Source organism: Neomonachus schauinslandi, chromosome 1 (genome assembly GCF_002201575.2).
Source record: "Neomonachus schauinslandi chromosome 1, ASM220157v2, whole genome shotgun sequence".
In the NCBI taxonomy this organism is placed as follows: domain Eukaryota; kingdom Metazoa; phylum Chordata; class Mammalia; order Carnivora; family Phocidae; genus Neomonachus; species Neomonachus schauinslandi.
This window is the reverse complement of record NC_058403.1, coordinates 80076769-80104504: the sequence shown is the minus strand read 5'-3', so window position 1 is coordinate 80104504 and position 27736 is coordinate 80076769. Positions and strand designations below refer to the sequence as shown.

General features: G+C 37.5%; 1 protein-coding gene across 3 annotated transcripts in view; it reads left to right on the top strand.

Moving 5' to 3' along the window:
- The window catches only part of VPS8 (VPS8 subunit of CORVET complex), a 237786-nt gene that overhangs the window by 76850 nt on the left and 133200 nt on the right, over positions 1 to 27736 (top strand). For all 3 annotated transcript variants that reach the window (XM_044914623.1, XM_044914617.1, XM_044914619.1), the window contains 6 exons: positions 2458 to 2680; positions 6444 to 6533; positions 9508 to 9559; positions 21855 to 21897; positions 23328 to 23400; positions 23693 to 23812. In XM_044914623.1, the coding sequence (XP_044770558.1) occupies positions 2458 to 2680; positions 6444 to 6533; positions 9508 to 9559; positions 21855 to 21897; positions 23328 to 23400; positions 23693 to 23812 (601 nt within the window). The remainder of the gene's footprint in view (positions 1 to 2457; positions 2681 to 6443; positions 6534 to 9507; positions 9560 to 21854; positions 21898 to 23327; positions 23401 to 23692; positions 23813 to 27736) is intronic.

Here is a 27736-nt window from a genome sequence, read left to right as displayed (position 1 = left end):
TATTGCATATACTGTTTATTGAAAAGTGGCATGTGGTTCTGATGCATTTGTAGCCAGTTCTCTTAGCATCTGTCCCATTCCAGGACTTCAGCTGAGGCAAGGACCCCCATCCTGCTCCTTCCAGAATCTTTCTTGACCTTTTTATGGAACCTGTCACGAAAGACCAAACCTGCAGATGAACCAGCTACCACTTTTCACAAGTGACATGATACACATAGGAAGAGATAACACATTCAGTAAAAAATAGTCTTAACAGATAAATAGAATTAGCACAGTTATTTTTTTTAAATGATTTATTTATTTATTTGAGAGAAAGATCGCACACATGCGAGCCGAGGGAGGAGCAGAGGGAGAGAATCTTCAAGCAGACTCCCTGCTGAGTGCAGAGCCCCAACAGGGACTCAAATCTCAGGACCCATGAGACCATGACCTGAGCACAGTCCAAGAGTCAGATGCTCAACTGACTCAGCCACCCAGGTGCCCGAGCACAGTTTTTCTTATTAAACAACAAAAGGGAATGAATGAATCGGGTGAATGATAACAAGGTAGTACAATGTATGAATGGGAACAGGGAAAACATTTAATTTTGCCAGTCATCAGAGAATTAAAAACAGTGATATTATTTAATTTATACTTAAAAAAAATTTATGTATTTGACAGAGAGAGAGAGAGCACAAGCAGGGGGAGCTGCAGAGGTAGAGGGAGAAGCAGGCTCCCCACTGAACAGGGAGCCTGATCCCAGGATCCTGAGATCATGACCTGAGTCAAAGTCAGACACTTAACCTGAGCTACCCAGGCGCCCCTCGTTTACACTTATTAAATTATCTGGTAGAAAAACCAAACATAATTGTCTGGTGAAACTGTACAATTCTACATTGCTGGTGGCAATGTAAATTGGTGCTGTGATACTTTTTGAAGATGATTTAGTAATACATTTCAAATGCCACAAAATTTTTCATATCTTTTGACTTAAGATAAATTTCTTTCTTTTTTTTTTTTTTTAAGATTTTATTTATTTGTTCGACAGAGAGAGTGAGAGAGTACAAGCAGGGAGGAGTAGTAGAGGGAGAGAGAGAGAAGCAGGCTCCTCGCTGAGCAGGGAGCCCGATGCGGGGCTCTTTCCCAGGACCCTGAGATCATGACCTGAGCCGAAGGCAGACACTTAACCATCTGAGCCACCCAGGCGCCCCTTAAGATAAATTTCTTAAAGTAGAATGACTAAGGAACTAAGTCCCCCAAATGGGAAAGACTATATGTAGATATTCATTGTGACATCACTCATGATAGTAGAATACTGGAAGTAAGTGATATATCCAACACTACAGGAATACTTAAGTAAATTCTATTGTTTCAGTATGGTGAAATGTTGTGAGTTAAACAAAATGGTAAATTTAAAGAGTAGGTGGTATCTTAGAATGATGCTTATATAATGTTGCGGAAAGTGGAATTTGGAATTATATCTCTGAGTATAAAATTATATATGGACTATTTGCAGAAGAAATATGAAATAAATAAAACAATTATTGAGTGTGGTACATTTAGATTAATTTAAAAAAATTTGTTTCTGCAATAAGATAGATTCCAGATATATATATTTTTAAAGAGTGAACATTTTCTCCCTCTTCGTCAATAATCACCACCTAAACCCTTTGGGAAGCAAGGGATAAGAACTAGATAAAGAAACATCTTGATGCTCTAATAATCTTACCATGTAATGCTGGTAAGATTAATGGCAAAACTATATGTTTCTTTCTTAACCAGTCAGAGCCTATAAATAAAGAAGTAAGAAGAATAAAACTCAGCAACTCCTATTGGTATCCCTACTTTAAAGTAAAAATAAAACAAAATTCAAAGACATGTTCTCATCATTTTGGGAGAATATTTATTAGAGCATCTGGAGATCAGTTGGGAATATTTAGATATCAGGAAAGAGGAAAGGATAAATAGGAATAGTCTTTTTTTTTTTTTTTTAAAGTAGTCTCTGCACTGAATGTGGGACTCAAACTCATGACCCCAAGATCAAGAGTCACATGCTCTACTGACTGAGCCAGCTAGATGTCCCTAGGAATAGTCCTTTTTCATATTTTTCTACTTCATCATGTTCATTGTACTACCCACTGACATATCACCATTGTCTTTAAGAAACAGTGTGCCATAAGAGATTCAACATAGGATTTAGGTCAGAAGGCTGAGTTCACATTCTGATTCTATCACTTGTTGGCTATGTGACTTTCTGCAAATAATTTATTCAGCTTTTCTTGGTTGTAAAAATATTGGGGGAATTCATTAAGATACTACATGTAAAATGTTTTTCACAGTATAAAGCTCTATGCAAGTATTGTTACTGTTTTTGTTAAACTTGTCAGTTGAAATAGGAAAAAGAGGAGAAAGAGCAGACTGAATTTAGTGAATGCTCAGAATATTCCTAAAAGTGTGTTTTTTCTTTTTCTCTTACAGGGATCTTTTATTTAGCCAGATGTATGACAAACTAAGTGAGAATTCAGTGGCCAAAGGAGTGTTTTTGGAGTGCCTTGAACCATATATTTTAAGTGATAAATTGGTGGGAATGACCCCCCAGGTAATGAAAGACTTGATTGTTCACTTCCAAGATAAAAAGTTAATGGAAAATGTGGAAGCCCTCATTGTACATATGGATATCACCAGCCTAGATATTCAGCAGGTGAGTTTATAGAAAATTTACTAATATACAGAATAAACATCATTCCTTTATTGCTTATACTTATCTGACTGATTTGGCCCCATGGTGCCTTCCATCAACCCCATTTATTTACTGAGCACTTTTGGGAAGATGTTTCTTAAACTTGTATTTGTCAATATATTTCTTAGGACTGTTCTTTAATGAAAGCTGGATTATGAACTCCTACAAGCCAAGAGTCTTCGATTTCTTTGACATCCCCCACAGCACTTAGCATAAAGTTTACATTTGGTAGTTGCTCAATAGATGCTTATTGACTGATCCTTCTTCATCCATTTGTTTATTCAGTAGTACCAGTTTTCATCCTGCAAGTGAATTTCAACTACGAGTACTTTTGCATGAATAATAGAGTATTTTCACTTCTAAGAGTATGAAGCCATTTTTCAGAAAGCTACTTTGTGTGTCCAGAGTTGATAACTTCTATGCATTGAGTTTTGAAATGTACAACATACTAACTATAAGAAGGAAAATTACAGGATGTCTTAGCTCGATCAGCCAGCCCGTTGTTTTTAAACATACCTCCAGTACATCTGAGGTCTCTGCAATAAGTTTCAGTCTTAATTGAGGAGCAGTATATACTTTGGCCGTAGACATTTCACTCTTATTGAGTTCCGTGTAAGTCCTAGTAATGGGCATGCCACTCCTACAAAGGCACAGAGGTGCAAAGATGCTAATAAGTAAGCCCTGTTGAGTTAAAATATGGATGACTTAAAAGATCTTAGAAAAACCAAGAGTAGTTTTTTGGTTTTTGGTTTTTTTAATGTGCAAAATCACATAAAGTGAAGGACTTGGAGAAATGGTTGCTGTTTTCTTCCTGGAAGCTCTTTATGAATGGCTGTGAGTTTGCAAAGTAAAGCCAGATCCTCTTTAATGTATGCCTTTCTGTTGTATGGGTAATTTAGCATAGTCTTCATGTCAGGTAATAGTTCCAGTGATTTGAGAGCATGTTATCAATCTAGTTTTATTTATGTATCACCAGTATAAGAGAAATTTCTCATTTCTTGTCTTCCCAATATTTTTAGCTTTTCCCCAACACGATATAAATATGCTCTACTCTTTTTTTATGTTAAAACAATTTAAAAAATCTTCTTTTCAGTTTCCCTTCTCTCCATAGGAAGACTTCTTCCCTGTGGGTTACTGCCCCAAGTCGCTCTTCCCAGTCACAGCCAGATGTCTTAAAAGCATTGTCTAGGTTGTACTTCCATTTTCCCCACATCCTAATAACTTTTCAGCCTTGCTTTCAATGAAGTCAGCAGTGCCCTCCCTGTCCACTGTACCAAGTCCTATTCTTACTCTTTCAGTAGCATTTGTTTGTTAATTCAAGAAGCATTGATTGTCAGGTTCCCAGGATGCTTCAGTGACCCTAGTGGACAACGCTTATCCTCTCAGAGGCTTACATTTTATTATTTTTTTAAAAGATTTTATTTATTTATTTGACAGAGAGACACACAGAGAGGGAACACAAGCAGGGGGAGTGGGAGAGGGAGAAGCAGGCTCCCTGCTGAGGAGGGAGCCCGATGCGGGGCTCCATCCCAGGACCCTGAGATCATGACCTGAGCCGAAGGCAGACGCTTAACGACTAAGCCACCCAGGCGCCCCCAGAGGCTTACATTTTAGCCAAAAAGTTTGATAGTAAACAGATAAACCAGAAGTATAAAAAAATAAGTGTTATGTTAAAAGTCAAATAGGTAGTACTGTAGAAAGAGGATGTAAGGCTATCTTAGATTGCTTAACTATAGAAAATCTTCCTGAGGAGGTAACATTGAGTCTGAAATCCGAATGACAAGAAGAATCGGTAATGCAGAGATCTTGGGGAAGATTGTTCCAGGTAAAAGCAACAGCTAATGCAAAAAAAAAAAAAAAAGGCATCGAATGTTAACGTTACAGATAAAAGGCAAACAAGCTGGGAGCTTGGTTGAAAAACAGAGGTAGACCTTTCAGGGCAAGGTATAGATTTTTCCATTTTATTCTTAGTGCTCTGGGAAATCATTAAAAGGTTTTAAGCAAGATGACTCTGGTTTACTTTAGGGATAACAGAATGAAGGTGGGAGCCAAGTACAGAAGAAGTAAGGAGATTAGGTACTGGTCCAGGAGACGGTCCTGACCAGAGATGGTCACAGTGAGATGGAGAGAGATGACTTGATTTTGGATATGTTTTGGCAGTAGGGTTGATGTGCTGATGAATTGGATGCAAGGGTGTAGAAGTGTGGGAAAGAAAGAGTTTAAGGATGACACTTAGTTTTTTGGCTTGAGATAAAGGTGGATAGTGATTCCTCTAAGAAGATTGGAAGACTGGGTAGGTCTAAGGTTGAGAGACAAAACGAGGAGTTCTGTTTTGCCATTTTATTTTGAGATAGACATTCAGGTGAAGAGATCAAGTAAGTGGTTGGATATATGAGTCAGAGGGGAGGTAAATGTGTTACTCATCAGTACAGAGATGTATGATCACAGCACTGGCTGAGAGAGGGCAGTGAGAGAAGAGAAAAGGGCCCAGAACATGCCTTAGTCTACGAAGACTCTTCCATGACACTTCACTTCTGTTTTTCCTCTTAATTCTCTGGCTGCTCCTTACTCTCCTTTACCACCCTCTCCTCTTCTACTTCAGCCCTCTTCCCTTGTCACTCTGTATAACATATCTCTCATAGGAACAGAATATAGAGTACACTGTAAGTCATCGCTGTTCCTTTTCTAAATATTTTCTGAAATTAATTTCTCTCCATCTTTAAACACTTCAAGCTTGTTGCTGCCTTGAGAGTTCATCTTTATTGCTTCAGCCTGCATGGTCCTTAGATTCCATCTCTGCTTTTGGCTCATATGCATGCATTCTTCAGGCCCTCGCTTAAATATTGCTTCCTCAGGGGTGACCTGAATACTCTATACACCAAATTAGGTTCCTTTGTAACAAATCACATTTGTAAATGAATTAAATGTGTAATTGAGTATCTCCCCTAGTTTTAGCTCACACTGTTTTGTGCCCCTCCCTTCTTTTGGTTAGTGTCCAAGATGAACAGTAGTTCTGTAAGGGTAGAGACTACGTCTGGGTTTGTTTGATCCTTAGCAGTGGCCCTGACTATAGATGTTCAGTTAAATAATTTGTAGAGCTGTTGACCAAGGGTAAAATGAATATGGAAAAGGGGTAGATAGAGAAAAAAGTAGACACTGGGGATGTTTAAAAGTAGCTATTGTACAATTAAAAGTAGTATTGAACCTCCAACAACTCTTACCCTGGCATTGTGTTTGAGTACTGTTGACCCTTGAACAACATGATTTTGAACTACACAGGTCTGTTTATATGTGGACTTCTTTCAATAAATACAGCACAGTAGTGTAAATGTATTTCCTCTTCCATATAATTTTCTTAATAACATTTTCTTTTCTCTGTCCTACTTTATAGTAAGAATACAGAATATAATACATATAATGTATGAAATTAAGTGTTGCTTGACTGTTATCAGTAAGACTGCCTGGTGACTGTAGGCTATTAGTAGTTGAGTTTTGGGGGAGTCAAAAAGTTATATATGGAGTTTTGACTGTGCAGAGGGGTAGGGAGGTGTCAGCATCCCTAACCTCTACATTGTTCAAGAGTCACCTGTACTTCAGTTTTTTTCAGAGAAGGACTAAGAAAAATTAGGGAAGAGTATTCAAGATTTTCTCCACTGTTAAAGCTCTAAGGAAGATAATTGGTGAGACCCAATTGTATGGAATAAGCGACTCTTCCTTTTTACAGGTAGTTCTCATGTGTTGGGAAAATCGTCTGTATGATGCTATGATCTATGTCTACAACAGAGGCATGAATGAATTTATAAGTCCAATGGAGGTAAGATACTTCCCAACTTGGACACATATTTAATATTGTCTGTTAAGAGCTTTTTCCTATTATCCATTTGCTTTGAATAGTTTGTTTTCATCCAGTCGCTTAATTCCTTGTAGATTTATTATTAGACTTATACCCATTTTAGCTTGGGAATTTAGGTAGCCTTTAATTTCACACCTTCTGCCATTGCTTTCTTTTTTATCTGCATAAGTAGGTATTTAAATCCCAGGGAACAAATAGATACAATTAAAGATAATGCTTGCCTGTTAGACTTTAAGTTTTGGTTTTTTTTCCTCCCTAAGATTTTTGATGTTATAGTACATTTTCCAAAAGGTATAAGAAATTTATTTTATATACTTATTGTGTGTAGTAAATATACTGTTGAGAAATACTCTTTGTAGATACATTGTGCTGGGGGAGGGTCCTGATAACAGTGAAAGATCATTATTTGTTAATTGCTGATTTGTTGCTTTTCCCAGTTAGCGTTTACAGCATGCATTATAATTTACTCTCCTTATCGCTAAAAAGCATTTGGGCTTATTTTAAAAAGAACCAAATGCCATATCCATCTTGTTATTTGCCTTAAATTGAGGACAGAATATAGATAATGGATTGTGGATATACGTAGTACCCTGCCAGCCCATTGTTTTATTACAATGACTAATTACCTGGCTCACAAGAGCCAGGCATCTGCAGAAGGCATCCAAGCAACTTTTTTTTTTTTTCACATTTAATGGCCATCCAAAACTATCTTCAGTATTACTAAGCCAGCAGTTATCTTTTGATATTTCAGGCTTCATTAAACACACTTAACTTGGTAGGTGAGTATCACTCTAATTCAAAACTCCTCCAGTTTTGGTTGCACCTCTCTTCTCTTGGTCAGTTTCCAGAATGAGTGCCACAGCCCTCTTCCCCTGGTTTTGACGCTGATTGTGTGTCTAGTTAAGTAGTCTTTACATTTAACACCTCTCAGCTGCTTCCCCAGTACTTCCCTGGTAAGAGCTGTCAGCCGTGTCCTCAGTGAGATCCAGGACCTCCCTGCACACAAAAAATGTTTTCTATCTCACTACTAAACCACAATTAGGAAGAATTAATGCAGTTTCTGTGAGATGCCCCCATCGGATGGCCCACTGAGGGAAAGTCCCGAGAAATTCCCAGAGAATCTGGGGAGAGCCCTGGGCGGACAGAGGTCCCCATATGGGCCCTCAAATGTGAGACATCCCAGTTATGGGGGTCTCCTGATCCTGTGGGGGCATCCACCAAATGTGGGGTGCTCTGCTTGGATGGGGGCCTATGGTGCCCGCAGTGAAAGACTTCACCTAAGACAGAACAAAAAAGATAAAAGTTTATTGAATACACTGCAAGGGAGTAGTGGGCAGAGGAGAGACTTCGACAAGACAGTGGTGAGGGGCCACAGTTATAGGGTGGAGTGAGGGAGTATGGGGATGTTTGGAGTTTTCTCTTTTTTTGGTAATCTCTATTAGAAACTGTGCCTTGTTGTAATTGGTCAGGTAGGGCCTGTGGCTGTTTCGAGGTGGGTCACTTAATGAGACTGTTTGCAGTCAGCTCAGTAGTAGCTCTGGGCCCTTTTACCTTGATCAGATTTCCATTGCTCAGCCCTTTGCCTAAAATCTGCCTCTATAATTTCTAGTTTTTCTCAAAGTAATCTTTAGAAACAGATCCTGATTCAATACATTCTGTGGTGATAAAAATGATTGCAGGGTTTTTGTTTTTAGGGCTTTTTAAGTTTTAGTTTTGCGTGTTTCATTCCTCAAAGTCTGGTTTGCATTTATACCTATACATCTCAGATGGACTGCTGGCCTATTAAGGTTGACTTGTTTTGTGTTAAGAGAAGTTTTCAAGTTTAATGGTTTTCTGAAAGAGCTTGGTATTAAGTAGTCATTTGGAGAGGTTAGCTAGCAATGGGAGGTTAGGGGCACGCTGTGATTTCTTTTTTATAATTTTCTGCCCACAAGGAAATCACTTGTCCATGTTTAGTTATTTTTGTACTTAAAGAGGTCTAAATTAGAAGGTGTCCTGCCTCTTGAAATTTTCTAGGTTTTCTAGAATGACAGTGGTCATCACATTTGAGATGACTACCACAGTTTCTGATGAAATCTTTCCTTAGTTCTACCTTTGGCTCCTTCTGAGGTAAAAGTAGTGCCTTGAGTTGAGAGTAAAGACTTTTCCTCTCGCAATTTAGGTCCCAGGGGTAGGGGAAGGGCTGCGAATTAACTGGCAAAAGACCGATTAACAGCAGAAAAGATAAGGTTTATTCACACAAGAACTAGGAGCACTTAGTAAAGGGTACTTTACTGATTAGACAGAACTAAAGGTTTATATACCGGTTTAGCAAAATGTTGGGTAGCAGGAGGGAGAGACTTAGGGTTTCCCTGGGAAGGGAAATATGGATTGGTTTTTTGGGCTTTTTGATGCTAATGAACAGTTTAATTTACATTTCCCAGTGCTAAGGGTCTGTTCTTTCCCAAACAGGTAACTCCCTCTGAGGAAGGCCAGTGTAGTTTTGTCATCAATCCTACTGTGTTTTCACAGGCTATGCTTAAATTTAGATGTTTCCTTTTGTGTCTGCTGCTGTTCAGATGTTTTCATTTTAAAGTAATCTTCATTACCATTTTGGTAGGCTATTAATCCCTTCATTGTCTTCCTGTTGTTTTTAAATAAAGCATTTTGAATAACCTAAGGATATTTTATATCAGAAATTACAATCTCAACAAAGACCTTCATCTAACTGGTATTTATTAAATGGTTTCTTTGAGTGAGGAATATGACAATTGTCTCCCAGTGATCCTTCGATAATAGTTGATGGCCACATTAAAAGTTTTATATTTAATCTCAATAGCAAATACCTAATTCAGTCAGGGAAAGGTGATCAATAGCATAAGATTCTTGATTATGTTTTTGAGAATATTCTTTTTTAAAAATGATGGTGATTGTTTTCTTTTTAATTTTAATGCAGAAACTTTTCAGAGTCATTGCTCCTCCTCTGAATGCAGGAAGGACGCTAACAGGTATAAATTTTCTAAGTCTTGATTTTTTCCTTCTCTTCATAGTTTAAGATATTAAAATTTCATAAAATTGACCAATTTTATGTGTACAGTATGAATTTTGATAATCGTATATAATCATATTACCACCACCATAATCAAACTATAGAAGGAGCTGAAGTTCCTTCATACTAAAGTTAGCCTCTGCCCCTTTATACTCCAGCTTTTCCACCCAGGCAAACCTCCCGGCAGTCACTGTCTACTTCTGACACTACTTGTCTTGTAAATGGACTCATACAGTAGGTAATCTTTGGTGCTTTATTTCTTTCACTTAGCATAATGTTTTTGAGATACATCCAGGTTGTTGCATGTATTAATATTTGTTCCCTTTTACTTCTGAGTGGTATTTCACAGATTGACTATACTGTCAATTGTTTATTCACCAGATGATGGACATTTGACTTCCAGTTTGGAGCTAAGTAATGTTGCTGCAACATTTGTGAACAAGTTTTGTTTCCAATTAAACTTAGGAAGAAATTATAGTCTAATGCAATTCTAAGAAATGACACAAGAGATCATGTATACTCTTTACCCAGTTTCCCCCAGTGATAACATCTTGCAAAACTAAAGCACAGTGTCACAACTGGATATTCACATGGATAAAGTCAAGATACAAAACCGTTTTATTACCACAGTATCCGTTATATTGCCTTTATCCCACATCACTGACCCTAAGCTGTGAATACGTTTTTGTGTGGGTATATGTGTTTATTTTTCTTGGGCAAGTACCTAAGAGTGGAATGGAGAAGATTATATGGTAAATACATGTTTTACTTTCCAAGGTAGTGCTACTTGGTTTTTCAAAATGACTAACATTTTGCATTTCTGTCAGCAATATGAGACTTCCAGTTGTTCCACGTCCTAGCAAACACTTGGTACTGGCAGTCTATAAATCTTTGAAAAATTTTAGCCATTCTAGTGGGTGTATGATGGTATCTCGTTGTGATTTTAATATTTATTTCCACAATGGTTAGTGATGTTGAACATCTTCTCATGAGCTCTTGCCCATTCACATACACACGAACACACACACACACACACGTGTGTCTGTATTTTTAATCAATTAACTCTTTAGCACTTTTTTGGGATTAGAGAGGAGGTATTCCTGGACTTCGTATTAGTGGGTTGTAAAAGTTCCAAGTGAATGAATCCCCACCAGAGCCTGTGAGTTCTTTATATGGTCTGGATATGAGCCCTTTTTCAAGATACGTTTTGCAGAATTTTCTTCCAGTCTGTTGCTTAGCTTTTCGCTTTCTTAAACATGTTTTTCATAGAACAACAGTTTTGAATCTTCATTAAGTTCATTTTATTCATTTTTTCTTTTGTAGTTTTAGACTTTTGGTGTTTTAAGAAATCTTTGTCCAATTCAGTGTCATAAAGATTTTCTCCTGTGTTTTTTTCTATAAATTTAATAGTTTCAGCACTTATATTTAGGTCTGTAATCCATTTTGAGTTAATTTTCGTATGGAATGCAAGGTAAAGTTCAAGGATTTTTTTTTCTCATAAAGCTATCAGTTTCTTTACCACTTTTTGAAAAGATATCTTGTTTCCATTGACACCTTTTTTGTTTAAAAAAAATTGGCAGAAATGTATTTTTGTCAAAAATCAATTGAGCATATAAGTATGGGTCTCTTTCTGTGCTCTTTCTGTTCCCTTGATCTATATGTCTGTACTTAGGCCAGGATTATACTGTCTTGACTATTATAGCTTTATAGTAAGTCTTGAGATCAGGTACTTAAATCTTCCAACTTTTTCTTTCTCAAAATTGTTGTGACTAGTCTAGGTCCTTTGTCTTTACATATAACTACTGAAGTCAACTCATTGCTTCCTTTTAAAAAACATATTAGAAATTTATTTGAGATTGCACTTGACCCTATAAATTAACTCGGGGGAGATTGCCATCTTAACACTGTTGAGTATTCTGTGAATGTGATCTGTTTCTCCATTTATTTTGGTCTTTTAAAGTCAGTTTGGTTTCCCAATTTCTGCAAAAAGGCGGCTGGGATTTTGATAAGGATGCTTTGAATCTGTAGATCAATTTGGGGATTATTGCTGTCTTAACATCATTAAGTCTTTCAATTCATGAACATAGGATATCTTCCCATTTATTCAGGTCTTGTTTAATTTCTCTCAACGATGTTTTGCAGTTTGTCAGTGTGTAAGTCATATACTTCTTTTGTTGAATCTATTCCTATTTTACTTATTTTGATGCTATTATAAATGGAATTGGTATTTTAATTTCATTTTTGGAATATTCTTTGTGAGTTTATAGAAATGAAATTGATTTTTGTATATTGATCTTATATCCTGCATTCTTGCTGAATTCATTCTAATTTTTTAAATGGATTCTGTAGAATTTTCTGCATATGTAAGATCATGTTATCTGTAAATACAGATAGTTTTACTTTTTCCTTTCTAATCTGAATGCCTTCTATTTCTTTTTTTTTTTTTCCCTCTAATTGGCCTGGTTAGAACCTCCAATACACTGTTGAATGAAGTGGCAAGAGTAGACATCTTTATCTTTTTCCTGATCTAAGGGGGAAAGCATTCAGTCTTTCATTATTAAATATGATGTAAACTGTGGGTTTTTCATAAATGACCTTATCAGTTTGAAGAAATTTCCTTCTTTTCCTAGTTTGTTGAGTGCTTTTAATATGAAAGAATTGGATTTTATCAAACGCCTTTTTCTGCATCTATTAAGATAATCTTGTGGGTTTTGTCCTTTATTTTATATGGTCTGTAAGATTTCATTGATTTCTATACGTTAAGCCAGTGTTACGTTGTCGGGATAAATACCCCTTGGTCATGATGTACACATCTTTTACAGGTGCTGTTGGATTCAGTTTGCTAGTTTTTTGGGGTTTTTTTGTTTTTTTTGAGGATTTTTATGTCTGTAAAGGATATCCTTTAGTTTTATGTTCTTTTCATGTCTTTTTCTGGTCCTAGTATCGAGTATACTTGATACTTGGTATACTTGCATTATGGGATGAGTCGGGAAGTGCTCTGTCTTCTGATCTTTGGAAGAGTTTATGAAGGATTGGTATTCTTTTTTAAATGTTTGGTAGAATTCAGGGGTGCCTGGGTGGCTTATTCAGTTGAGTTTCTGACTCTTGATTTTGGCTCAGGTCACGATCTCAGGGTTATGGGATTGAGCCCTGGGTTGGGCTCCATGCTCATTGGGGTCTGCTGGAGATTGTCTCTCTCCTCTGAGCCCGTCCCCCCACTCATGCGCTCTCTCTCTCTCTCACCCACCCTCCCTTTCTCTCCCTTTCTCTGTCCCGCTCTCTCTGTCTCTGCCTCTCTCTCCAAAAATAAATCTTTTAAAAAGGGGCACCTTGGTGGCACAGTTGGCTAAGCCTCTGACTCTTGGTTTCAGTTCAGGTCATGATCTCTGGGTCGTGGGATTGAGCCCCGGATTGGGCTCCTTGTTCAGTGTGGAGTCGGCTTGGGTTTCTCTCTCCCTCTGCCCCTCTCCCCCACACTCATATGCGCACTCTCTCTCTCTAAAATAAATAAATAAATCTTAAAAAACAAGTTTGGAATTTGGTGGAATTAGTGAAGCCATGTGAGCCTGAGATAGTCTTAGTTGGAAGTTTTTAAGTTCAGTCTCTTTGCTTGTTGTAGTTTGTTCAGATTATCTGTTTCATTTTGAGTCAGTTTTGGTATTTCTAGGAATTTGTCCATTTCATCTGTGTTATCTAATTTGTTGGCATATAGTGCTTATGGTATGCTCTCGTATTCCTTTTATTTTTATAAGGTCAGTAGTGATATCTTTTATTTCTGATTTGAGTAACTTGAGTCTTGTTTCTTGGTCTGTCTAGCTAAAGGTTTGTCAGTTTTGTTGGCCTTTTCAGAGAATCAATTTTGATTTCATTGATATTCTTTATTTTCCTTTCATCTTTCATTTATTTCAGCTTTAATCTTTAATATTTACGTCCTTCATCTTACTAATTGGGTTTGATTCACCCCCCCCCTTTTTTTTTTTAGCCTTTTGAAGTGGAATTTTAGGTTGTTTGAAATCTTTTTTCTTTTTAAAAATAGGTATTTATACCTACAAATATTCTTCTAAGTAATGCATTAGCTGTATCCCATAAATTTTGGTATTTTGTGTCTTTATTTTAATTCATCTCGAAAGTAATTGCTAATTTTCCTTGTGATACTGGTTTTTTAGAAGTATGTTATTTAATTTCAACGTATCTGTTATTTTCTCACTTTTCCTCCTCATACTGATTTCTGATTTTATTACATTGTGGCCAGAGAACATACTTTGTATGATTTCTGTCTTTTTAAATTTACTGAGACTTATTTATTTTTTATTTTGAGAGAGAAAGAGAGAGCCAAGGGAGGGGCAGAGGGAGAGAGAGAATCTCAAGCAGACTCCATGCTGAGAACAGAGCTGGACGTGGGGCTTGATTTCACAACCCTGAGATCATGATCTGAGCTGAAATCAAGAGTCACACGCTTAAAAGTCCTCCACCCAGGAGCCCCAAGACTTATTTTATAGCCTAACGTAGGGTCTGTTGTGGAGAATGTTCCATATGCACTCGAAAATAATGTGTTGAATATGTTTTGTTGTTGAGTGGAATGTTCTGTAGATGTCTGTTGGGTCTAGTTGGCTTATAGTTTTAAGATTTCTATTTACTGTTCATCTTCTGCTAATTGTTCTGTCCATTATTAAAAGTGGATTTGTGAAGTCTCCAAGTATTACTGTTGAATTGTTTATGTCTTTATCAGTTTGCTTCATTTTATTTTAGCACTTTCAATGCTTCAGCAGGTAGCTTATAATTCTGCCTTAACCTTTACTTCCTGCTTGTGCAGAGCCTCAAAGTCTGCCATGAGTAGATTAGGACTTTACCAGGTCTTTCCTGGATATGTGTACAACCCTGTATGTCCTTCTAGAGTTCTGGAAATATGTTGGAACTTTTTAAAGCCCCCTGCAGACTCCCATTCTCCAGTTTTTCCTTTTAAGTTTTTTGTTGAGTTTATTGGTTCATTCTGGTAGTACCACCTCTGGCACCTGTAAAGTAGTTGGACTGTTTTTGACAGATGTCCTGGGTGGGGGCAGGGGGATGTGGATAGTGCTGTTTGCATTGAGTAAGCTCAGTCAGGACAAAAAAAAGACAAGCCTTGAGAATGGAGCTTCTAAGTGAGCTGCCAGATAGGTCACATATTTATAGTTCTCTGAGGTTGAGGCTTTGGGGGAGCTCCAAACCCGTTTTATTCCTTCAGGTGGCCACTATAACCTAGAGCTATGGTGAAACTGGGGAAGGGGGGATACGACTAGGTAACATTAAAATGTCATAAAGCTCACAGAAATAAAGAATACCTTTGATGGGCTCATTAATAGACTGGACATAGCTGAGGAAAGAACCTCTGAGCTTGAGGACATAACAACAGAAAGTTCAAAAACTGAAAAGCCACGAGAAAAACACTGAAAACAGAACAGAACAGAACATCCAAGTGTTCTGTGGGAACTGTGGGACAACTACAAAAGGTGTAACATACACATAATGGGAATATCAGAGGGAAAAGGAAGAAAGGAGCAGCAGCAGTATTTGAAGTAATAGTGACTGAGGATTTCCCCGAATTAATGTCAGACACCAAACCACAGACCCAAGAAGCTAGGAGAACAGTAAGCAGGCTGAACATCAGCAAAACCAGCAAACAAAAAAACCCCACACCGCACCTATGCATATCATATTTACACTGCAGAAAAGATAAAGATTCTGAAAGAGGCCAGAGGAAAAAAGAACCTTGCTTGTAAAGGAGCAAAAATGAGAATTACATGTGACTTCTTAGAAACCATGCAAGAAAGAAGAGAATGGAGTAAATATTTAAAGTGTTGGGAACAAATATTTAAAGTGTTGAGAGAAAAAACCCCATCAACATAGAATTTTGTACCCTGTAAAATTGTCCTTCAACAGTGAAAGAGAAACAGACTTTCTGAGACAAACCAAATGGAGAGAATTTGTTGCCAATAGACCTGTCTTATAAGAAATGTTAAAAGAAGTTCCTTAGAGAGAAAGAAAATAATATAGGTAAGAAACTCAGATCCAAGAAAGAGCATCAGAGAATTAATAAGTGAAGGTAAAACAAAAATGTTTATTTTTCTTATTCTTTTTTCCCCAAAGAATTGTAAAATGTACTATATACGTATTGCAGCTTTTCATGCCATCATTGTCACTAATGATTATTGATACACAGCAGGTGATTTCATCAGCCCTGTGGACTGGCATCCAAATAGAGTCTTATGCAGCAGCAACATAGGTGCTGCTCCCAGCCAGAGAGTTTACGTGAGTTTAACTTGAACAGGACTATAAAGGAGAGCAGTTCCAACACCAAGAAAATAACATAAAAGTTACACCACCATGGAATCAGGCAGGCAAATGAGAACACATGTCCTTCTGGGCTTCTATGGCCTAGGAAAATTTGAAGTGCAGTTTCCAGAAAAAACAAACACAAAACAAAACAACCGACTTTATCCCCTCATCCTTGGGGTGTTTTACGGATCTGGAAGTTTTGTGTTGCATATAGAAAAAATTTCTGAAATTCAGTTCACAGAGGAGACAAGGACAGGAAATGGACTTGGTTCTTCCCCTGCCCTGATGTTCTCTCGACATGGGGGGTACAGGGGTGGAGTTTTATCTCTTTGCAAAAAACACTGGACTTTGGGTGGGGGTACAGACATGGATGGCTGTTAGTGCCCCTTGCTAAGTCAGTCTGCAGAGACCTGGGCTTTGTAGGGGAAATGATCTTCATCAGGAGGAAATTTGATTGACAAGCCGGGAAACTATGAGGACTAGAGAAAGCCCAACCTCGTCCCCCTCCAGCCAGCCACTACAGAGAACCCTAAACTTTTTACTGGAAAAAGGGGGCTTCCTCAGGGGTGCTCAGTCTTTTCAAAGATAATGGCATGTCAGCCAATATCTAGAGGAATGAGTGTGCCCCCAGAACACACCCCCACAGAGAAACCAAGAGCTTAGCTCCAACAGCAGTTTCCAGAAACATGCCCTCTGGTTTTCTTGGAATGCGCCCTGACTTTGACAAGCTGCTCTGTCATGAGCCTCTGCAAATGGCATCCCCTGGGCATGAAGCCAAGGGATGCTGTGGCATTGAGGTGTGAGCTGCAATCCTGGGGTATAATTGGAGGGTCGTGCTCTGCCCTTCAGCCAGCTGAGGTCATGAACACAGCAAATACAGACCACACCACCAAGCAACAAGATTCAAACAGTTTGGCTCAAAAAAACCTCTGTTTTTCTTTTCTTTTTTTTTTTTTTTTTGATCTATCAGAGAATAGTTCAAGATTATAATAGCAACAATGGATTTGATTATGTGTGTACATATACTTATGTGTGTATGTTTATGTATAAATGAAATGAAGGACTGCAAGGACACAAGGTACAGGAGGGAGAAATTAAGAGTATTTCGTTGGTATAAGATAGTTATACTACCTGTGAAAGCAGTATAGTGTTATTTGGAAGTCGATCTGGATTGGTAGTAAATTTATGTTGCAGACTGGAGAGCAACAACTAAAAAAAGGATGCATAATTGATATACTAGGAAAAGGGAAAAATAGAATTATATAAAATGTTCAGTTAAAACTGCAAAAGGCAGAAAAAGTATTGAAGACAAAAATATGAATAAAGAATATGGACAAGAAATAGAAAACAGTAACAACATGGTAGATAGCCACATATATCAGTAATCATTTAAAATGTCCATAGTCTAAATATACCAATTAAAAGAGAATATTAGAATGGGTCAAAAAAACAAGACTCAACTAAAAGTTGTGTATAAGAAACCCATTTTAAATATAAATATAAGGACACATTAAATAAACAGAGAAAGATATCCACAATAACACTAATTAAAGGAAAGCAGGAGTAACTATATTAATTTCAGACAGAGCCAACTTCAGAACAAATAAACTTATCAGGGATAACGAGGGGCATTATATAATGATTAAGGGATTAATACTTTAAGAAGACATAACAATTCTTAACGTGAGTGCACCTAACAACAGTGCCAAAATACATGAGGCAAAAACTGATAGAATAGTGAGGAGAAATAGATAAATCCACTATTACAGTTGGAGATTTTAACACCCCATATCAGAAATGTACAGATCCAGCAAGCAGAAAATTAGTAAGGACATAGGTGAACTCAGCAGCACCTTCATTCAACTGGATATTATTAACATCTGTAGGCTATTTCATCCAACCATAAAAGATTACACATTCTTTTCAAGATCATGTGAAACATTTACTAATAAGAGAGACCACATTCAGAGCCATAAAACACACTTTAAGAAATTTAAAAGAGTAGAAATCATACAACACCTGCTCTTAGAGCACAGTAGAATTAACATAGACAACAAGGTTGAAAGAAAGCTGGAAAATTCAAAATATACGTAGAGATTAAGCAATACACTTCTAAGTAACACAAGACAAAGGAGAAATCTCAAGAAATTTAATATTTTTAATTAAGTGAAAATACTTGTAATATGTGAGATGCAGCAAAAGCAGTGCTCTGAGGGAAATTTATAACATTGAATGCATATATTAGGAAAAAAAGAAAGATTTAAAATCAATACTCTAAGGCTTCTACTTTAGGAATTTAGAAAAAGAAGAGCAAATTAAGTCCAAAGTGAGCAAAGAAAAGAAATAATAAACATTGGAGCAGATATCCATGAAATTAAAAACAGGAAGTCAGTAGAGAAAATTGTTGACTTTTTTGAAAAGCTATTTCTTTGAAAAGATCAATAAGATTGATTAGCCTCTAGCCATATCAACAAAGAGAAAAGACACCAATTACTAGTATTAGAAATGAAAGCAAAGACATCAGTACAGATCCCATGGATATTAAAAGGATAAGAAAGGAATATTATAAACACTTACATGTCCACAAATTTGATAACCCTTATGAAATAGACTAATTCTTTGAAGGATACAAGAAGAAATTGATAATCTGTATAAGCCTACATCTATTATGGAAATTGAGTCAATAATTAATAACCTTCTTGAACAAAAGTGCCAGGCCCAGATAGGTTTCACTGGTAAATTCTACCAAACATGTAAGGAAGAAGTTACACCAATTCTCTACAATCTCTTCTAAAAGAGCTAAGGGAATACTTCTGACTCAATCTGTGAGGCCAGCATTAACCTAATGCCCTAATAGCAGAATCAGACAAAGATGTTATAGCAAAAGAAAACTTCAGACAAGTATCTCTCATGAGCATAGATGTAGAAATACTCAATAAAATATTAGCAAATTGAATTCAAGAATGTATAAAAAGAATTATTCACTACAACCAAATAAGACTTATCCCAGGTATACACGGCTGCTTCAGCGTTTGAAAATTAATTATTCCATTCCATCAGTAAGGAAGAGAAGAACAATCTCATGATCATGTCAACAGATGCAGAAAAAGCATTTGACAAAATCCAACATCCATTCATGAAAAAAAAACTCTCTGTAATTGAGGAAAACTTTCTCAACTTGATAAAGAACATCTATAAAAAAACACTACAGCTAACATCATACTTAATAGTGAGAAATTTGAAGCTTTACTGCAAAATCAGGGTCAAGGCAAGGATGTCCCCTTCTCACTGCTGCTTTTAACATCATACTAGAAGTCCTACCTAATGCAGAAAGACAAGAAAAGGAATAGAAGGTTATATAGTTTGGGAAGGAAAAAATAAAACTGTTCATAGGTGACATCATTTATGTAGAAAATGTGAAAGACTTGACAAAAATACTCATGGAACTAATAAGCAATTGTAGCAAGGTTGCAGGATGTAAGGTTAATATACGAAAGGCAGTTGCTTTACTACATACTTGGAATAAACAAGTGGAATTTGAAATTATAAACATTACCATTTATATTAGCACCCTAAAAAATGAATTACATATGTATAAATATAACAAAATATGTATAAAATCTATATGAAGACTACAAAACTGTTGAAAGATATCAAAGAACTAAATAGATGGATATTCTATGTTCATGGAGTGGAACTCTCAGTATTGTCAAGATGTCATTTTTTTCCTCAACTTTATGTACAGATTCAGATGTAATCCCAATCAAAATCCCAGGTAAGTTATTTTTTGGATATTGATAAACTGATTCTAAAATTTATATGGAGAGACAAAAGATCCAGAAGAGCAAAGTCAATATTGAGAGAGAAGAACAAAGCTGGCAAACTGACACTACCCAAGACTTTGTGTAACTACAATAATTGAGACAGTGTGGTATCAGCAAAAAAAAAAAAAAAGAAAGAAAGAAAAAGAAAAACAGGTGAGTAGAACAGAATAGAGAGTCCCAAAATAGACTCATAAATATAGTCTGAACTTTGACAAAGAAGCAAAGACAATACATTGGACAAAGATAGTCTTTCCAACAAATAGTGCTGGGACAACTGGACATCCACATTAAAAAAAACAATTGAGACACAGAATTTACACCCTTTACAAAAATGAGTCCAAAATGGATTTGAGACCTAATTGTAGAATGCAAAGCTAGGAGAACATCTAGAATATAGCATAGGAGATAATTGGCTGTGGTTATGGTGATGAATTTTTAGATAGAGTATCATTCAGTGAGAAGATACCATCCATCAAAGAAATAATAAGCTGGACTTTGTTAAAATTAAAAACTTGTGCTCTACAAATGACAATATCAAGAGAAAGAAAATAATCCACAGATAGGGAGAAAATATTTGTAGAAAACTGTTACCTGGGGTGCCTGGGTGGCTCAGTCGTTAAGCATCTGCCTTCGGCCTAGGTCATGATCCCAGGGTCTTGGGATCGAGCCCCGCATCGGGCTCCCTGCTCAGCGGGAAGCCTGCTTCTCCCTCTCCAACTCCCCCTGCTTGTGTTCCCTCTCTCACTGTCTCTCTCTCTCTCTGTCAAATAAATAAAAATCTTAAAAAAAAAAAAAATGTTACCCAAAGTATACAAAGAACTCTTGAAACTTAGCAATAAGAAAATGAGCAACTGGATTTAAAAATGGGCAAAAGATCTGAATAGCCATCTCACCAAAGAAGATGCACAGAGGTCAAGTAAGCATATGAAGAGCTATTCAACATCATTAGGACATTAAAAATTAAAGCAATGAGATACCACTGCACGCCTGTTGGGATGGCCAAAATCTGTAACACTGACAACACCAAATTCTGGCAATGATGTGGAGCAACAGGAACTCTCATTTATTGCTGGTGAGAATGCATAATGGTACAGCCACTGTGGAAGATGGTTTGGCAGTTTCTAACAAAACTAAACCTACTTATACTGTATGCTAAGGGTTGATAGGGATGAGTAGGCTGAGCACAGAGGACTTTAGAGAAGTGAAACTGTTCTGTACAGTACTGTAATGGTGTTTGTACATCAGCATGCATTTGCCAAAACCCATTGAATGCACAACATTAAGAGTAAACCCTAATGTAAACTGTAGACGTCATGTGATGATGTGTCACTGTAGATTCATTGATGATAAGAAATGTACCACTCTAGAGCAGATGTTGATAGTGGAGAAGATTGTATGATTATTCATATAATTTCGAGCAATTCAAGTTTATTTGGACTTAGAACAACATAGATTTGGAGTATTTAGAAAGGATGACTGATTAAGAGATGTACACTTGCTTGCATTATGTCCACTATTTGTATATCAAAAATAAAAACTTCAGCTTATCATCATTATTACCAATCACAAATTCTTATAATCTGCACACCATAAGAATTACTAATCACTTTATCCACTCTTGAGTCTTCTGCTCTGTTCTCTGTTGCCCTTGACCCTTTGGCCTAAAACTAATCTATGTCTCTTATTTTAAACATTTGTGAACAGTGGCCTTCTCAGCCCTAGAGCACAATAGGTAGTAAGAGTCCATGTTACAGATGAGAAGACATTATAGTTTTGCCTTAATATTACTTAATTGGTCATGATCTTTAACTCATCCACTCATTGCCTGTTCTGCACCTTCCCCTGGTCCCAAGCTATTGGTTAAGCCAACAATGCATGGGTCTCTACCCTCAGATGTATGCCTTCTACTGTACCCTTGTTTGACTCATTGATTTTGTATCTGTGAAAAGAATCTAATGGAAATTCTAAAAACAAGAATGAAAGTGGTCTTATCCCAAATCATGTATTATTTAGGAAGATACCTTAATTGCCAAGTTTCATTTTTTGTTTCCACATAAAGATTATATTTCTAAAAGGTTTGAGAGAGAATTGCTGAAGATACTTTTTCTATTTTAGATGAGCAAGTTGTTATGGGCAACAAACTTCTTGTATATATTAGGTAAGAGATTTAAAAAAAAAAATTTATCTGTGTGTATGCTCCTTCTGTAATTTCCCCCCTGTATTCTTAGAGGTACTGTCATTTCCTATATGTATAGTGCTTTTCATGTTTCAGTGTTTGCATGTACAGCGTGGTTCTCAACCATAGGTGATTTTGTCCCCCGTTGGTGAACCCCCCACCCCCCAATGTTTGGCAATGTCTAGAGTCATTTTTGTTTGTCACAATCAGGGCTGGGGGAGAGATGCTGCTGTCATCTAGTGGGTGGTGGCCAGAGATGTTGCTGAGCATCCTGCAGTGCACAGGGTAGTCCACACAACAAAGAATTATCTCTCTCAAAATATGAATAACACTGAGGTTGAGAAAGCCTGGTGGTAGAGTATTTTACTTTTACTACTGACAACTCTGTGGAATATGTGTTGTCTCTATTTTATATAAAAGGACAAGAGATGTGTTTAGATCATGAAAAAGTTAGTGACAGAGGTTAAGCTGTGAAATGTTTATCTCCTTACTCCTCGAACAGGGTTCTTTCCAACAGACTAGGTAGGCTCAGAATTGTGTCCTGATAGAACTTAGATAGCTAACTGGCTGCCAGGCTAGCAGGCAGGAAGGTGACAGAACCTGCCAGAGCATTATTTTAGCCCCTATCTAGTGTCAATGTTAACTTTGAGACCTATTTCATACTTGTTACATTGATTTTTTTTGGAAGAACATTGCAGCATCTACCTAGTACTGTATATGTACTTTAAACTTCTTAGAATGTGCTGTCTGTAATCCAACATTCAAAATGGATGACTAGGTCAAAAAAGTTTAGAATCAGTGCCCCCTCCCCACCCAAAATGAGGACATATTCAGAAGACATCTTTATGGTTCAGCCCACAAGGCATAATTCATAAAGCATTAGCTATAAGGGAGGTCTGATTCAGAGGTAAAACTGTACAGTTAATTTCTCATCAGGTTCTTCTCTCCCTGAAGACTTGTCCTATTGTGGACATTTTCCAGACATTGTTAACCTAGCTCATTCCCTGTCTTTAATCACTGTTCTTAGAGCCACTGGTTTAAAGTTTCTGAGAACATTAGGCTTTTCACCGGTAAATCACCGGTAAAACCAGGGCCATTAGGTTTTTTCTGGTGCTGAGTGTGAGACTTTCCGTTAGTCTGTTCTTATTCCTTCTTGTCCACTTAATGTGGCCTGGGTTTTTCTCAGGAAGAATAAGAAGAAATGAAAGTGCTTACTCTGTCACAGGGTGTGTTATTTCACCACCATCCCTGTGGGCCACAGTTTCTGAACTGCCTCTCATCTTGATCAGGTCTGAACTTGACCTGACAAAAGCTGAGCCTGCTTAAAAATCAAATGAATATCTTGGGTTTGAGAAAGAATGTGTTCTCAGCCCATTACAAGTCACCAACTCTTTCTCTTTCTTTTCTTCTAGCTGTTGTCTTGCAGGCCGAGCCTATCCCCTTGGTGACATCCCTGAAGATCTTGTTCCCTTGGTTAAAAACCAGGTTGGTGCTGTTTCCACGGCATTTTTATGATCTGCACTTCTTGTTCAATGCAAGAAAGATGAACTGTAATTGAGGGTTACAAGTGAGTCAGGAGCTATCTGCGGTGGTAGGAAAGAGCCTCCACACCATCACTGCAGCCAGGAATTAGAGCTGAGACAGGTTAGAAAAGTTATAACATGGTGGCAATTTAAACTAAATTCAACCTGCCTTTATTTTGTGCAACTGGGAATCGTTGCTTCAGCAATATACTTTGTAAGGAGAGAAAATAATCAACTTTTCTTTCAACTTGCAGGTTTTTGAATTTCTGATTCGCCTGCATTCAGCAGAAGCTTCCCCGGAGGAAGAAATCTACCCGTATGTTCGGACTCTGCTACATTTTGACACAAGAGAATTTCTAAATGTATTGGCACTGGTAAGAGATAATAAGATTTTAAGGTATTTTTAGAGGAACCAGGGTGGTAAATTTTTTTTGATAGAAGGATGTGTATGCAGGTATAATTTTTATGCCCTAGCAGTGAGCAGTAAACATTTCCAAATGTTTAATTTTGTTGTGCCACCCCTATTTCCTAATTCTTTATCTCCCTTCCTTCCCTCCCTCATCCCTCCCTCCCTTCTTCCCCCACTGCCCCTGTGTCTCTCTGTCTCTTTCTAACACATCCTTATCAAAAAGTTAAAGCAGTATTAGATGGGTGGTACATTTTTTGGTTTCAAATTATATTCGTTGACATAGTGAATATGGAAGAAGCCTCTGAAGGACATGTAGTGGTGATGATAGCGGAAGTCACTGGAGTTTCAGTGGAACATGGAAGCTTCCTGCTGAAAAAACAACCTTATACCTATTTAATTAAAGATGGATTTGGGTGAGCCAGGTTCTCCGTGAAAATGCCCCCAAGGGAATAATTATATAACACATAATATATCTTTCCAATTAAATAGTATTATAGTGTTTTTTAAAAAGCTTTTGATAACATGGACAGGGTTTATATTATAGTGTTTAGTGAAGCAGCAGCCTCACAAATGTAAAAGACACAAGCAAATGTTATATATGCACAGTATTTAGAGAAAAAAGACCAGAAGGAAATACACCTACATATTATTAGTGATTAACTGTGAGATGGGGCAGATTTCTCTGATGAGCATATAGTACATTTATAAGTTGAATAGTAAACTGTTAAATTAAAAAACAATGCCCGTGAGAAGGATAAGATTCCCAATTATATTATACTTTTAATTGGTTTATTTGAATATCTGACTTCAGAAGTGGTAATTTTAATTGCACAGGAAGAAGGGAAAGGAAACTTAGAAGTGGAAGTCCGATCTAGTTAGTTTAAGAAACCTTAGAGAACCTGAGGGTACTTGCTATCTGGCATGTAGGAAATGAGAAACAGAAAATGGTGAGGCAAGGGGTACAGAAAGAGTGGTAGAGAGCAACAAAGAATTCTAAACTCATTTTCGTTTTTTGAAGGGCTCTGGTAGCACTGGAGACCATTTGGAATTGTGCTGACTTCTGAATTATGATATGAGGATTGATAGTAAGGCTGCAGTGCAATCTCATTTGCTTAACAAATAGTTGAGTGCCATATCACGTGGTCTGTACGGCCTGGGGATGTACCGTGGGCTTACAAGCTATAAAACCTGCACTGGTGGAGGAAGAAGATGTAGACTTTGGGGTCAGTAGTTACAGCGCAGCATAGAACATGCCATTGGAGAAGTGCAGGATGCCACACACACCTACGAGAGGAATCTAATGGAAGGTTAAAGAAGGTTTCTTGTATGGAATGATGAACATGTGAGTCTCAAAGGATAAATAGAGGTTAGGTTAAGATTAGGGAAAAATATTCTAGGTAGAAGAACAAGGTGTGTAAAAAAGCCTGGAAACAAGACAGAGCAAGGTAGGTTCAAGGAATTGGGGGAAAAAAAAAAAATCAGTATGGCCACATCTCGAAGTGTAAGGAAGCCTATTGTAAGAAACAAACCCGAAGAGGTAGGTAGAGACTGAGTGTTGTAATCCCTGGTGAGAAGTTTGGACTTTACAGCAGAGCAGCAGGTAGGCGCTAAACCTTTTAGGTAAAGGAATATCATGATTTGTAGTTTAGAAAAATTTCCTCTGACTGTTGTATGAAAATGGGTTGAAATAAGACAGCTTTGGAGACAAGAAGATCCGTTAGCAAATTTTTGTACTAGTCTAGGTAGAAGCTAGGGGCGCCTGGGTGGCTCAGTCGGTTAAACGTCTGCCTTCGGCTCAGGTCATGATCCCGAGTCCCTGGATTGAGCCCCACGTCAGGCTCCCTGCTCGGTGGGGAGTCTGCTCCTCCCTCTCCATCTGCCCCTCCCCCTGCTCCTTCTCTGTCTCTCTCTCTCTCTCTCAAATAAATAAATAAAATCTTAAAAAAATAATCTAGGTAGAAGATTAAAGGTGACTTGAATTAGGGCAGTGACACCAGGGATAATAAGACATGAAAGGATTTGAAAGATATTTTATGAAGCTAATTGGCCTAAAACTTAGGGCTTATTGCACAGTTGGATGTGAAGGATAAGACAAATGGGAAGCATTGGGGCGCCTGGGTGGCTCAGTCGTTAAGCGTCTGCCTTCGGCTCAGATGCTTGGAAGTGGAAGTCCTGGGATCGAGCTCCGCATCGGGCTCCCTGCTCTGCGGGAAGCCTGCTTCTCCCTCTCCCACTCCCCCTGCTTGTGTTCCCTCTCTTGCTATCTCTCTCTGTCAAATAAATAAATAAAATCTTAAAAAAAAAAAACCAAACAAATGGGAAGCATCAAAGACTCCTAGATTTCTGACTTGGTTAACTGGATGTATAGTGGTTTATTTATTCAGTAGAGAATCAGAGGAGAAACTGGTTTCTTAGGAGATGAGAGGGTAGGACAGGGTTGTGGTGAGGGGTAGGGGGAGATACAGATATTAGTTCTCTTTTGGACTTAATGAATTTGAAATGCCTGAAAGACATGCGGAGGTTTTCTTCCATGCTTGTATCAAGTGTTGGCCGCAAGCCCAAGTACCAGAGCTGGTGAAATTGATAAGACCTAGGATCTGAAATCCTGGATTCACCACCTATTTTGCCATGATTGATTGATCATATAACCTTCCTAATTCAATTAATACATCCTAATAAAAAACATCTTCAGGGAGACACAAAATAATTTACGTGACAGATTTTTAAATCACATTTTACCACCTTTTTTTCCATTTAGGAATATTTTTTTCAAGTAAAGTTTTTAAATTTAGCTTCCCTGACGTACAATTTAAGCAGAATTGTAGTTCGTCCATTTCAAGAGAAGAGTTTGACAAATGTATACAGTGTTGTGACCTCTCCTACAACCTAGATACGGAACATTTCTATGACACCAAAAAGGTCACTTTTGCAGTTTTGTAGTTAGTCCCAAACCCCAGCCCCTGGCAATTACCAATTTGCTTTCTAACACTGAAATTTTGCCTTTTCCAGAGGTCATATAAATAAAATCATATGCTTTGTAGTTTTGGGGGGCTTCTTTCACTTAAAATAATGCTTTTGAGATTTATTAGTGCTGTTGCTTATATCAATAGATTGTTCCTTTTTTTTTTTTCTTTACGTTTTTATTTAAATTCCAGTTAGTTAACATACAGTGTATGTTACTTTCAGGTGTACAATATAGTGACCCAGCACTTCCATACAGGACCCGGTGCTCATCACAACACGTGCGCTCCTTAATCCCCACCACCTGTTTCACCCATCCCCTGCCCACCTCCCCTCTGGTAACCATTAGTTTGTCCTCTAGAGTTAAGAGACGGCTTCTTGGTTTGCCTCTCTCTCTTTTATTCCCTTTGCTTGCTTGTTTTGTTTCTTAAATTCCACATATGAGTGAAATCATAAGGTATTTGTCTTCTCTGACTTAGTTTACTTAACATTATACTCTCTAGCTCCATCTATGCCATTGCAAATGGCAAGATTTCATTCTTTTTTATGGCTGAATAATATCCCATTGTGTATATATACCATATCTTCTTCCTCCATTCATCAATCGATAGACGCTTGAGCTGTATCCATAATTTGGCTGTTGTAGATAATGCTGCTATAAACATTGGAATGCATGTATCCCTTTGATTTAGTGTTTTTGTATTCTTTGGGTAAATAAATACTCAGTAGTGCAATTGCTGGGTCGTGGGATAATTCTAATTTTAACTTTTTGAGGAACCTCCAATACTGTTTTCCATTGTGGCTGCATCAGTTTGCATTCCCACCAACAGTGCAAAGGGGTTCCCCTTTCTCCACATCCTTGCCGACACCTGTTGTTTCTGTGTTGTTGATTGTAGCCATTCTGACAGGTATGAGGTGATATCTCATT